Consider the following 15,234-nt stretch of genomic DNA (forward strand, 5'->3'; position numbering starts at 1 on the left):
TAGTGGCAATTTCGTCTTTGGGTGGGATCTTTGTTATAATACAGATTTTGATTGATAGCCATGACCGATAAATTTCGGTGATGACTTCCCTCTGTAAACAACTCGTTGATTCTAGAATCTTTAGCCGCCGTCGACATGAGATCGTCTAAAATGACGAGATTCCTCGTTCCGGGGTGAACGAAAGAATCTTGCTCCAGGTCTAATGGAATACCTTGTATGAATTCGACCGAGGGATACACGGTGGTTTTGATGATGTCATACAGGGGTTGCCATCGCTTATAGAGCCACAAGATTCTCTCTGGAGGAGGGGAAATCTTGCTCATGCAATGTTGCAACAACGTTTTCACGAAATACGTCTTGCCTGAGGAGGTGGGTCCCGACACATTAGCCGTAAAAGGATGTTGAAACATAAACTCCTGTTGTTGCTGCTGCTGCTGCTGCTGATGTTGCTGCTGCTGCTGCTGCTGTTGTTGCTGCTGCTGCTGCTGTTGTTGCTGCTGCTGCTGCTGCTGTTGTTGTTGCTGCTGCTGATGTTGTTGTTGTTGTTGCTGCTGCTGCTGCTGTTGTTGCTGCTGCTGTTGTTGTTGCTGCTGCTGTTGCTGTTGTTGTTGTTGACATTCCGTGTGTTTGTGTTTAACATGACGAATTAAGTCGTGAGGCCAGACGTAAGCCTTTGAGCAATGTTGGCAAGTATACATGTTGATCCTTTGGTGTCCTCTCGCTTAATGACATACATGAACGGTAAATCCCCTTTTATAGACGAGATCTCGTCGGTGATTGGCTCATTACACTTAACAACTAGATCAAAGTTTCCGGTATCTTTGGATTCCGGAATGAAAGTTCGCCGGCAACTCCTGAGCTCCGGAATTAGGAATCCGGAAACGTATGGATCCGGAAGCCCAAATATCCGCGGCGGGCCCCCCCGGGAGCTTTTGTCTTTGTCTTTTGTTTAATTCTTGTTGTCACAGGGTGTGACCGATCGATTGATTGCCAACTCCCTTTCGATAATTTTTCACTGTGGAGACGTCTGTGATATTAGGCACTGTGTCATTGGTAGATGTGCGTTGATGTGATATGTGCACTGCAGTTGATGTGGGTCCTGGTGCACATATAAGTGATGATTATAAGTACTGGAAGCATGATATGAGGCACTGTGTCATTGGTAGATGTGCGTTGATGTGATATGTGCACTGCAGTTGTTGTGGGTCCTGGTGCACATATAGGTGTTATGGGACCTAGTACCGTGGTAGTGCAGATGTATAAAACGGATCCCCCATTCGTTGTTTATCGCCCTGGTACACTTACTACACTTACTACACTTACTTGTACTGATGATGTCAAAAATTAAAGTTTTCAAAATGAATTATCAAAAATATATTTAAATAAAGTCATTGTTTACATTATGGCCCTGGTATACTAGTGTACTGCAGATGTAACAAATTGATTGATTGATTGATTGATTGTATATTGTTTAACGTCCCTCTTGAGAATTTTTCACTCATATGGAGACGTCACCGTATGCCGGTGAAGGGCTTCAAATTTAGACCTATACTCGGCACTCAGGGCCATTGAGCAGTAAGGGTTCTTTATCGTGCCAACACTAACCGTGACACAGGACCTACATTTTAAAGGTCATATCCGAAAGACCCGTGATTTTCACTTTTAGGGCCGAGCGCTTGGCGAAGAATTAGTCACTCCCTATGTTTAACGTCAAAGGTATGACGCAGCGCCGAGATCGAGAATCGAAACCCGGGCCTTCCGATCACGAAGCGAACGCTCTACCACTAGGCTACCGTGACCGGTTGACGAAGACTCTATAAAAAGCCATGATATGGTTCGCTATTTTCACTTTTTTTTCCTACCCAAAGATACTTCTCATTAAAAAAAAAACATAAAAAAAGTTTTCATCATTTGAATACAAAAAATTGTACATGTAATCTACATCAAAAATACATAACTGTGTGTTACCAATACATCGAGATAGAAGGATATAGTAGCATCCTTTGATACAAGAGATCATAACATACTCACATTACAGTTTCTGAGTACAAATTAAGTTGTCTGTGATACATCCAAATATACCTGTATATTACCAATACATCGAGAAAGAAAGACTCTCACCATAGCATTTTACAATACAATAAATCATAACATACTCACATTGCAGTTTCTGAGTACAAAGTAAGTTAATATAACTGTACATTACCAATACATCGAGATAAAAGGACTATCATAATAATTTGTTAAATACAAAAAAATCTTAACATCATAAATACAGTTTCTGAGTACAAAGTAAGCTCTCTATGACACATTCAAATATACCAGTATATTACCATTACATCGAAATAAAAGGACGATACAAGAAATCATAACATACACAAATTACAGTTTCTAAGTAGAAAGTAAAATCTCTATGATACATTCAAATATCCGTATGGTACCGATATCAATCCACTTTGCAAGACTCTTTTGTCAAAAACAAGTTTGTAGTCTTTATTTTCCTTTCTGGTGATGATTTCTGTGGTTTTGGAATCTCGGGCAATTTTGTAATCGTTCCGGACCGTGACGACAGACGCTTCGCTGGAAGTGATCATATTTCTGATGGTATCAAAGTTGATATCCAAACTGTTCTTGTAATTCAGTGTGATACCTTTAACTTTGCAACAGGTACTTATCTTCCCATCTTGGTCTTGGGCGGTATACGCATAATTTTTCGGTCCGCCGGTGACAAAGGAAAGGATTTTCTTACCGGGGGTCTCGTCTGTCATATCCCCCAAGTAATCACCCAGAGGCGGCGACCATTCCCCAGCCCGTGCGGTGAAGATGACCGAATCCGTGTCAGCATATAGAGTCCGATCGCCTAATTTTTCCAGATAGGAGTATAATTTTAGACGGGCCTGGGCCGTAGTGTACGCTGCGATGACCACGTTGGTTCGACCACTGGTCTCCACAAAATCGTCGTCTAAGACCCACTGGAGTCGTACCATCTCTTCGGACACATAGCTGACGTCTTTGACCTGTTGGTAATTGCTAGTCAACATATCGAAATATTCGCAGGGATCTGTCACGTACGTTGTTTTGGGCATGTTTTCTCGCTGACCAAATTTACCCCAAAAACTATTGAGCATAAGTTTTGCCAGCGCTCTGAGACCTGGGTTCGATACGATATTATGATATTCGAGACGAATTCCTTCTCTTTGGTGATATTCCTCTATGTACTTGTGTCTGTCTTCTTCCGTTTGACACCATTTTGGCCAACCGGATGCCTCTTGCTTCATTTTGAGAAATGTATTGACGTAGTCGGTGAATGCTCCGCCCGATTTTGCTTGTGGATCGTACTGTGATATACGATCGAAATGCCACACTTCGAAAATCTTGTCTATTACGTAACCCATTTCTACGGCTTTTTTGACCTCGTCGGTGACCCAGGTTCCAGTAATCGTTCTTTCCCGATCGGTGTGCTCACAGGTCTGTATGTGTTTCTCCGTGCACGTTCGACAGAGGCCAAACAGGAGCTTATTGTTGATTTTCGATGGAAGAACTGGCATGTATAGATCTTTTGGGGGAAGGATGCGGCATTTGACGAGGCCTTCGTAGTTTTGAAGAAGATCAAAATTTTCAGTCACGATCTGAGGGCGTCCCAATGGAATCTTGCCCGTTTTATTGATGAAGGGATAAAGAGAAGTCACATCAAAATATTTGATATCGGTGTCTTCATCTGCCTGGGCATGCAGTTTAAAAGCTTCGGTTCTACCGCCGAAAAAGGCATCTCTAGGTTGTAAGGGCGAGGTTAACTCTAGGTGCTCTATAAAAGACTTCATTTCGTCTGTGGACTCTACGGCCCGATCAAAATCAGACTCCCACATCTGCAGATAAGTATATCCCAAAGATTCCAAGTACCTTCTCTTTTCCAAGGTTCTCTGATAGAGGTCTCCCATGGTCATTCCCACGACTTTATTGAGGGTGTTGGCAGAATAGCATTTGGGGTTACCGTGCCAATAATCACCATGGAATTCCATCACTATTTTCTGACTCCCTATTTCATAGTATCCATCGACTCTGTACGGACCAATTGTTTTTTCCCCTACGTTGTCTGCATGTTGAATCTCTACGTTTGTTTGATGAGCATGGTATTTTATCCACTGCATGGCCTTGACGGACTGTCTGTCTTTCGGTCTATACCCTTGGGGTGGTATAATGCCGATAGACTCTCTTTCCAAAAACAGACTGCGAAATACCAGATTACAAGCCGAGGCAATGGTGATGCAGCGTTCGAAAGGGTCAACTCCGTCCCGATCATCTCGTGACGTCATGTCCATGAAGATGTCGCGGAATTTGAGACACCCTCGCCTGAGGATATCGACGTCAGACCGACAATATTTGATTATTTCTTTCTGAAAATCAAAACTATCGTGTTGATGTTCTTCGTACCATCGGAGAAACTTGGTGCGATCATCGGGCATCATACCATCTGGATTATAGAACTGTACGTCTGGAAGTTGATTCATGATAACCCTCTGATTTTCTTTTCGATTGTATAGGTGTGGAAAATAGCCCTTGGCGACTTCAGGTATGTAAAACGCCTTTGGCATCTTTGAGAGAGCCATGGGTATGAAATTCATGGAATCCAGGAATTTAATTTTGAGACGAGGTATCTCGATGCTCATGAATTTGGATCCGTTCATGATGACCTCCGGCAAGATAGCGTTCTCGTACAAGTAACTGACGATGGGATAGCTATCGTACCCTCGAAAGTTATGACAGAACACTTTGGCTCCTTCGTTTTCCTCCGAGAACAACCATTTACAGAAATCGTCACGAGTGTTTGGACCGTTGAATAATCGTTGCTTGTATTGGCATAATGAACAGTAGCTATTCTCGTTGATCTCGTCTTCGTCAATGCATTCTTCGCACACCTTATGAACGACACATAAATTTGGCACGTGTCGAAATGAACCACACGATGATTGGTTGCAATTTTTGCAGGAAGTGATTTTCCTCGGAATAAAGCCCTGTTCGCACGGATTCGAGTGACAGTTTTTGCGATGACAATTTCCACACTTGATGGATATTTGGGGGAAAAAACCCTCATCACACTGGATCATGTCTTCCTGTGTGCATTCAAAATCAAAAAATATCCACTGTTTGAGTTGGTCGTCGTCTCCATCTACTGTTATTTTCCGTTTTCTTTTCAACAGCTTCGTTTCTTCTTCCTCTGCCGTGGTTTTCATGTAACACACGTGATCTTGGGACATAAACAACTTGCAAATGTCGCAGTATTTGTTTCCACACACGTGCGGTTGTTTTGATTTGTTTCTGTTCACTGTGGTGGAGCACTGACTGCAACGATAGTAAGTCTGACAGGTTGAATTGCCTTGAGAGGACATTTCAGCGTGAAGTTGGAAACAGGTCGTATTCTTGAAATGACGATTGCACGTGAAGCAATACTGCCAGTCTTCTGATTGGTCGTCATGGCATCTGTGGCATAGATGGCATGGTTCATTGCAGATATGCTTTTCTTTGGTGTTAAATCCTTTCTGGCATTTCTGGCAAAAATAACTCCTGTTTAAGAACCCCGACATCGTAGTAATCACATCATAATGATTCTTGTGATGATACAAGTAGATCTTCTTCTCTGCCTCTGGGCCTTGGTACACGATGGCGTTGAAGCAATCTTTAGAGACAACGTGGATCTGGTATCCAGGCAACGCCAACTGAAAGGCCTTCACGTCATCCAAATCGCACTGCCGTAAAGGCACATTGGCAATTTTGTGCAAGTCTTCGGCTAGGGTTCTCTGTATACTTCTACCTGATGCATAGGAGAAGACATTTCAGGATGCACATTTCATTTTATAAACAAGTGGTAAATAGTAAGACATGTCAGGAAAACATAACATATGGGATACAATATATATCTTTTCTCTTCGAATAAAGAGCACTTATTACATAAGGTCAAACCTGTTCGAATCGAATTCCATTTTGGATGGTTGTCAATTCTAGCTTTGGCCGTCACAATGGCTCTTGCACAACATAAATGGTCTCTATTGATAATCTTGATGAAGCTTCTCTTTTCTTTCAGCGACTTCTCAAGATCAACGTAGCTTTTCTTTTCATGTCCTTTTCCAGAGGGCAGTTTGACATGGATCACTTCAATCTCTAATGACTGATTTAAGACAAATTCCTCATAAGATTGCAGCACGCGTTCTATTTCGGTGAGAAGACGATCCGCCGATAGCTGTGAAACCCGCATGAAGGGTAGACTTATGGGGTAATCCAGCTCTGGACACTGCACAGTTAAACGAATTAAGTCTCTGGTGTCCATGAATCCTGTTTTTTTTTTTTTAAAAAAAACATCTCTAGAAATTTTACCTGATGCATTAAGATAAATGTGAGAAGATGGAATATAAGTCATTTATAATAAATCTTGGATGAGAAGGTATGTTTTATTGTCCAACCTTGTTCAATGGTGTTTAAGGATAGTTTGTTGCATAAATTTATTTTAATAAAGCAACATCCATGGGCAGTGAAGATATTTATACCTGTCAAATCTTTAATCATCGAGGAAAAGAGGCGACGCAGACTTTGTAGAATATTAGGTAGATTTCTGATTTCCAGGTCTTGAAACTGAACTCGATATCTGTTTGCCGTGGTGTTAAATTTCCGCATTTTTTGTTCACCAAGAGGAGTAACTCTGTAGTTTTCTGTAGGGTCATCCATCTTGGTAATTCGTCTTTTCATCGAAGGTCCGGATTGAGGAGATTCGTTTGTTCTCTTTTTCCCTCTTCCAGATTGACCATGACGGTGATAGCGATGTAATTCTAAATTATTCTCCGTTGTAAAGGCCTGAGGACAATCTGAACATTGATACAGATCGTGCTTTTTTCTGTGCTGTGCAAGATTATCTTCCCTTGCAAACCTTTTCCCGCAAACGTCACATCTGTAACCTTCCATATTCTACAATAAACAAAGATGTTCTTTGTAAACTGCAGTAATAGTGCGCACTCTTTGTTTCAAAGTCCATAAAGTACAATACTATAATGACAGATTCGTCTTTTATTTGAAAATATTTTCTATTTCACATTTCAAAGTATATTGTTTGTAAATATTTTTTTTCTCTAAGACAAGGTTGCTGAATTTTAGGATATGTATAATTGCATTTATAAGGAGTACATCAAATTCTGTGACAGGTTGAATATTTTTAAAAGGTCACGTGGGAATCAGATTTGTAGTAAATTCCTTGCTTACTCTACCGAGTTTTTGTAAACACTATCAGGTCATGAATGGATACTACATAAAAAATAAATAAAGAAGTTTATATCTTTCAAATTTAATCAAATCAAGTGTATAATGAAGAATTGCTATCTGGTCCAATTTTATATTTGTCGAACGTATGTGTATAAATTTCTTACCTTAGAAAGAAATTAAGTTCCAAAGAATAAAATAACAACCGATTTAATTTCCCGATGTTACTCGTTAGGGTGCTGTAAGATTTATGACGCACCAGTATCCAGATTCCGTTTTATATATTATTTTAAAGTCGTCATGGAAACAAACAAAAAAACAAGTGAACAAGTGAAACGATTGGTTATATTATGATCATTAAAAATATCAATTAATTTTAATTCCTCCTGCAGTGGACCCCTCTATTGTGACATGTCATACATACCGAAAATCATATTTTGTTTCCATAGAAACATATCAATTTAGCTCATTCTATTGGCTAACCTGGTAATTGCACACATAAAACCACCCATTCAATTCATTTTTAACCTTTCGTGCACCCTCTTTGATTGTCTCCATCAACAGTTCTTTCTTTATCATCGTTTGTCTTTTCTTTTATAAAAATCAGCCATCTGTATCTCTATGGAGAGATTACCTATTGTATTCTCCCCCCTGTAAAAATCTAGGTCGCACCGAACTTACGACCGTCTCACTTGAGCGATTGGCTATTGAATACCCCCTTTAAAAAAACTAGGACGCATTGTACTTTAAGATGGATGAAAGATCAAAATGGACTGTTCGTGTTGAGACATGTATATCTAAAGATAAATGATTGATGCACCATTCAGGCGTAAAGGAAAAGCTTTGGGTACATTTAATTAATCACATTCGCTTTATATTTGGTGTAATTATAAGGATGGGGCTTTAATAATATTACAAAATTTCACAACTGTATTCCACTTTCCTTTCTTACCAACGTACTTTACGCATGGTTGTTCCAGTATTGTTACAATGGTGGAGATAATGTACTTTCAATTTACGGTTTGTGAATACACCATACATTTAAATGCTTAGCTTCATTGAGACGTTTCTACATGTTAGTTTTGGTCACGGTGTGTATATATATATATACGTGTTCTTACCTGTCGTCTTTTTTTTTTTATTTGAATGAATCTCCTTCTCTTTAAATAAACATGTGGTGTGTATACTTCTTTTCACTGATTAAATGTAGGGATTTAAAGTTCATTGAGACTTTCTACCTGATTACCTCCGTTGCGAGACATGTTTCTACCTCGCAGTATTTCGATCGAATGAATCTCTATTCAAATGCATTTTCAATAGAATCTTTAGTCACCTTTTTGTACGAAGACGAATGTAATAATCCTGTTTACGTCATGGAAAACTCCTATAAGATGCTACACGAATTCCCTTTATGTATTGTGCACAGTTCTATTTACAATTGTTACTTTATCAATAAGGTGATATTTGATCATTGGTGAAACAAAGAGTTGAGAAGGGAGGGGGGGGGGGGTTACACACCGGGCTTAACTTTACACTTGGAGACCTTCTATTTGATATCAACTTTTTGGATACCTTTTGGGTAACTCAATGACCCTGGAACATCCCCGGGCTGACTTTCATTCGTCGAGACCTTCCATTTGATAGGTCACACGAAACCTTTTAAGTAACTTTTTGATTTTGCACTTAATGACTCCGGACCACCCCTGGGATGACCTCTCCTCGTCCAGACCTTTCATTTGATAGGTCGCACCCTACCCTTTGGGACACTTTTTTAAATTTTGCCCTTGACCCCAGGGATAAACATAGGTGATTTCAAAATCTGGTTTTCCCGCCCGTAAGGTCACGTGACCAAAATTCAAAATGCTGCCTTCTGATTGGTCGAAAGTTTGATGACGTCATTGGCGCGAAATTTGAATCGTGATCTATATGAGCCCACTCCACTACTATTTTCCTTCAATTATATGACGTGTGTCTACATTTGTACTGAATTGAAAAACGAACGATTGAATTGAATTTTTATGCCCTGTAATTTAGTAATTTCTCTGTCAGTCCCTCTGTCTGTCTAACTGCCTAGCAGTCTGTTTGTCGGCCAAAAAAACTTTAACCTTAGTAGACTTTTTTAGTAGTTGTGCTATGGTTTACATATTTCACGTGTTTTCTTTGTAAGAGGGTATTTCTTTTGGTACCAACATATTTTTTCCTTATAACCTTTGAGAATTACCCACTCTTGCAAAAAAATCTGAACTTTGATCTTGACCATAACTTTTGAACACTTGGTGCAAGGAATTTCATAATTAACATATACATTTCCATGGATACAGGCAATTTCCATGGATATAAATATTTTTGACGATATGACTTGGAACTTAGAGTTTGAACAGTTAGTAGTAGGACTTTCATATTTCCCAGGTACATGTACGAGGGTTGCCTTGTAAAATTGTGGACAAGTTGTCTAGTTTGAAAAATAATCATCATCGCCTTCTGAAATTTTCACTACTCTTTAGTACATATATTATGAATATACACAATAATTTGCAAATAGATATATGCATAAATAAACAATTTGTGAGCATTTATGTTATGTATTGTTTTACCTTACGGCGCACGGATGATAACGCCAAAGTGTCTAAAACAGCGTCACGTTTCGTCTTTGCTAAAAATAAAGTTCGACAAGTACCACTTAAATTTAGAAATTCCATTGATTCACATATTTGGGTCTCCATAAGCAGATGAGGAACAAATCTGGCACACACATGCAATCTTATGGAGATTTATTTGCAAGTTATGGATAGTTTTTTCACCATCATTCAACTAAAATAGAGAATCTTATAGCGACGGTCGACAGTAACAGAGTCTATTGCTATTACAATAGCAGTTTGCCCGTATGATTTGCACTACCTTGGGACTCGATTATAAAGACTTCGCTAAGAAAATTTTATTTGTATACTAAAGATCTGATGATATTTTCATATTTTTTTCTTCTGTACTCATTTAATGTCTCTTAAGGTGTCATTAAAACATCCTAATCAAACTGAACTGCTCTCTAGTGCCCCGTAACGTCATCAAACGTCGCCTTTTTCGTGTATTATGTTTACCACTTTACCATTTCTAATGCTCGGGAAACTGCCAAAAATTTACCAAATGCCTTGAAATTTTTAAAAAGACGACAAAATTGATCGAGGAATCGAATTAGAATAATTTTCATCAAGATCTTATGTGTTTAAAACTTTAATTACGTTATTTTATTATTTTATCAGTACTTGTGTATTCTATAATATAACCATGATTTTTTTGACCATGCGCCGTAGGACCTACCCTGTGCACATCCAAGCATTATAAATCTTTATTTTTGTCTATATATTCTCAAAAAAAAATATGATGCACTTAAATATGATGAATAAAGATTAACTGAAAATTTCAGCTTCATGCGCCAATTACTTTTTGAGAAAAACGCTTTGTTCACGATTTTACCGGCTAACCCTCGTTAATTCCTATTGACAAGGTCTTTCATCAGACAACAACAAAGTGGACTCTTCACTTTCACTTGGGAGTTTGATCTACATTTGGAAAAATTATATCTTAGTTTAACTGTTAAATAATTAAAGTTTCATGTTAGTACAATGTATCTCTTATGATAGGACCTTCCCTTGGGAATATACACTTTCATTTATCATCATCAAAACTTCCTCATTGATTGATTGAATGATTGATTGTGTATTGTTTAATGTTACTCTAATCTTCACTCAAATGTAGACTTCGTCGTATGCCGGTGAAGGGCTTCAAGTTTAGACCTATACTCGGCACTCAAGGCCATTGAGCGGTGATGGTTCTTTATCGTGCCAACGCCTACCGTGACGGGGGACCTTCATTTTTATGGTCACTATCCGAGAGACGGTGGACTTTCACTTCTAGTGCCGATCACTTGGAGATGAAACAATTCATTCCTATGTTTACGTCTAAGGTATTACGGCGCCGAGAACGAGAATCGAACCCGGGCATCAGATCACAAAAACCTCCTTAAAAAAGACAAATAATATTATAAATCTAAAAGTAATCGTCATTACCTTCAATGAACAGAGTCCTGCTACACCCGCCCCTATCACAGCCACCCTGCGCTTTGTTTTCTCATCGGACATTTCGTCCCTGAAAGTAACCCAGAATTTTAAACACCCAACCTCTATATACGACAAAAAGCTAGCACTATCTATAAATATGCTTACGTGACATGTCCTGTGTAATCTTGATTTACACACCAACTACCCATATGAAACTTAAAACCATTCCTTCTATAAAAAAACCTAATTCATATTTTAAAGTCTAAAATAGTTTATTTCTTTAAATCGCTGTAGATCTATAAGTCAAAAGATTTCCTTTGAGTATATCATATTTGGCACTTCAAAATGAAATTTATTTTAAAAAATATTTTGAATTCACTGAAATGGAAGAGTTTAAATAAAATGACATAATTTCTATCAAGGATTGCTACTTCAGTTGTGCAGGTTGAATAAACACGTATTATTTTACCGTTTTTTTTTTACATGAACCTGCATCAAAAGCTTTAACATAGTTTAAATCCACGATAATAAAACACGGATGGTACAAATAAACTAGGACGCCATAATTCAGAATACGCATAAAAGTTAAAATCAAATAGGTCACATTATGTTTGTCTTTATTTGAATTTATCATTTAAGGTCATAAGATACCCTCATATCTCTCTATTTCTTTCTTTAGCTTCATTCAAAATTGTGATAGTGATACAATGTTGATAATTTTTAGAAAAGAAGTCATATTCTTGGGGAATTACATTTCTCATGTTTTTCTCATAAAGATTTATGATCGACGTAAAAGAATCAAATTGGGTAGAAAAAATATTGAGCTAATTTCAGTAATTTCATTTCATTTATTTTTTCAATAATATGACTGCACAAATGCTTTACTCTTCCATTGTATCTGATCCCACCTCTTATGTTTTGGAGGTCCGTGTTCCAGTTTGCTCTGTTCCTATCTTGCATTGTTCTACTATAAACTTTTGATCTTGTCTGCTCGTTACTTCCATGTTTCAAAGAGGTGAAAACAAAGAACAAATTGAATGAAAAAAAATATTATAAATTTATTTTGAATAATAATATCAAATCTGCGAAGAGGGCATAAGAACATACTTATGGAAATACAATGGTGAGATTATCGATGATAACGGGAAATAAATACATAAATAAGGAAGGTTTATGATGAAAATGTCATTCTGTAGTGAAATGAGTGGAAAAATGAACAGTCTATGTACTTACAAATTCATTGTTAATGTAAAGAAAATTGTACCCAATTCATACGACATGATTTGCATACCTCAGTATATGTTAAGTTACTCATATGTGCAATTTTTGTCGTATGAACTGATTTGTTTACATGCAATTTCTGCACAATTGAGTAAAACAACTGGTCTGGACATGTAGCAAATTAACGTTTTCATACAAGTTGTCTCAAATTATTAGTTCATATGTGTAAAGTTTTAACGATCTGAACACGCAGCAAATTTACTTATGTATGCATTTTGTTTTGTTTATTGCATAAATCTCTATTTTAAGTGTTGTTTTGGTTGTGTATACATTGTTGTATGTAAAATATTACTCTGTAAACATGGCAGCCAGAAAGCAAAACTCATTTTCAAAAGTGGATTTTTGGTGATCATCTTTGCGTTAGAGTACTTCAACGATAGCTGAAAGTAAATTGAATTTTGATAAGGGTAGATCTGTTGACATATGGGTTTAAAAGCCAAGTCTTTAAAGGATATGCTGGGATGTAAGTAGCATAGTACTTACATGAGTGGTTTGTTCAACTCTTAAAACAAGGATCCAATACCTAAAGTCTCCCCTGAGATTAATTTGAATTTGTACCCTTTGCACACATTTTGTACTCTTTCTGGCAAACATATGTTTTAAGCCTTAAAGATATAGACGTGGTCACAAATATGTGCCCTGCAGGATCAAAAAGTAGTCCCCTTACTAATCAAGTAGTCCTCATAGGAATGCTCCGGAGCTGTGATAGGAATGGGCATTACATCAATCGTCCTGGCCCTATTACAGATTAGCTCTTGATGACTTTCTTCTATCTTTCTTTGTTTTAAACCAAAGAAAGCTACTGACATATAAATTTATGTTACATGAATATCACCAATCCTGCTGAAAGTAAGCATTCTATCCTCCTTTGCACCTGATCCCATCATGAATTTCTAGGCGTTTTGTGTTTATTAAAATTCCTTATTAATATATTTGTTTTGTTTAAAGATTTTTAGATCGATCACCCATTTCATTCTATTGGAAAATACGTATAATATTCAAGCTGATACTTCATAATGACCTCGCATATTTGATGTACTGTTGATTTTCCAACTTCATAAAGATTTCTAGTCGCCCTTTATTCTGCTGAAGACGCCAACCAGTGGAGGCCAGATGAAATTAATCTTTAGATTCTCAACCCAATTTGCTAAAAAATTGGGGCGAGTGGGCGGATTTTATTTCGTATTTTTTCATATTTGTTTAATTAAGTATCAACAAAACATGGACTCCTCGTTCACAGTTTTTTGTTAATGCAAATATGAATAGATTTTATTTTTGTCATATTCTTTTAAATATTTAAAGAAGATTCTTGCTTTCAAAACTTAAATACTCTTGGTTAATTAACAAATCATCAAGTACACATATACGGCACACGCCGAACAAAATGTGGGGATGCCAATAAATTGTGTATGCATGACTTCTTATGACAGCCTTTCACCAAATACCTTTTACATGTAGTTTAACCAACAAATCCCTCTGTTTTGTGTAAAATATATAATAGAAATTGATCATTCTAGACATTTTCGATATTAAATAGGTCATATTTGCAAAATCTATAAAATATTTTAGTAAAATATTCTACTGAAATACCTAGGCCTAAACAGTTTTAAGATTTAACATTGTCCTAGTACTTAACATTCTCTAAAGTCTTCCAACGATGTTTTATCTTTTTAAAGCAAAATCACACACATATACTCAGGGACTTTAAAAACGCCTACTGAAATTGATTTTATTGTCATATGTATATAATGTTATATGTTGTAGGAAATTTATTAAAAATCATAATTTGTTCATTTAATCTCTTCATTTCCAATACAATCAACGAGTTTGCTAACCGCGTTTTTTCAAGGCAAGCAGTTTAAATTACACTGTCAACATTTTTTCCCGTTTTGATCAGTAACGTGTATGACCACCATTTGCAACTTCACAAGCTCTCAAGCGGGACCTCATGGATTGGTATAGAGCTCGAATTCGTCTCATAGGAATGTTATTCCACTCTTCCTGTAGAGCCTGTGCCAATTCTGGCACGCTTGTGGGTTGGCGTTGACGTCTTTTTAACCGTCTTCCCAGCTCGTCCCACACGTGTTCAATGGGATTAAGGTCGGGAGATCTAGCTGGGAATTCCAAGATGTTAACTCCATTAGCGTTTAGAAAGTCCATAGTAATGCGGGCTGTGTGTGAACGCGCGTTGTCCTGCTGAAACGTCAATGGATTATTGACAGTCTGATGACGTCGGATCAGGGGAAGAAGTTCCGGGCGTAGTACCTGATCAATATAGCGCCTGGCTGTTAGAGTGTCCCTCAAAATTATCAAAGATGACTTGAAATTTTGATTGATTGCTCCCCACACCATAACGCCTCGTCCGCCGAATCTGTCATGCTGAATGACACAGTTTGCAGCGAAACGTTCATGACTACGCCGGTAAATCCGTTGTCTGCCATCAGCATGGGATAAGTTGAATTTCGATTCATCGCTAAACACTACATTACGCCAGTTTTGACGATTGGCAAGCATATTCCGTGCCCATATGACGCGCAATCGTCGATGACGTTGAGTAAGGACATTACCTTTCAATGGACGTCGACACAATATTCCATGTTCTTTCAATCGTCGTCTCACGGTTCTGGGATGGATATGTCTCCCATGACGCCCTATA

The 15,234-nt window shown here is 37.8% G+C and overlaps 1 protein-coding gene across 1 annotated transcript; it reads right to left on the reverse strand.

Annotated features, from left to right (window-relative positions):
- Positions 1–2,411: 2,411 nt before the first annotated feature.
- LOC134255034 (uncharacterized) lies at positions 2,412–11,378 on the reverse strand. The gene is made up of 4 exons (XM_062737572.1): positions 11,307–11,378; positions 6,540–6,954; positions 5,959–6,327; positions 2,412–5,809 (listed from the first exon to the last, which is right to left on the reverse strand). Exons 1-4 carry the CDS (start codon positions 11,376–11,378, stop codon positions 2,412–2,414), a joined length of 4,254 nt encoding a protein of 1,417 aa, XP_062593556.1.
- Positions 11,379–15,234: the final 3,856 nt, after the last annotated feature.

Source organism: Saccostrea cucullata, unplaced genomic scaffold, assembly GCF_032062105.1.
Source record: "Saccostrea cucullata isolate Sc308-1 unplaced genomic scaffold, CSIRO_AGI_Scuc_v1 ctg2003, whole genome shotgun sequence".
Lineage (NCBI taxonomy): Eukaryota > Metazoa > Mollusca > Bivalvia > Ostreida > Ostreidae > Saccostrea > Saccostrea cuccullata.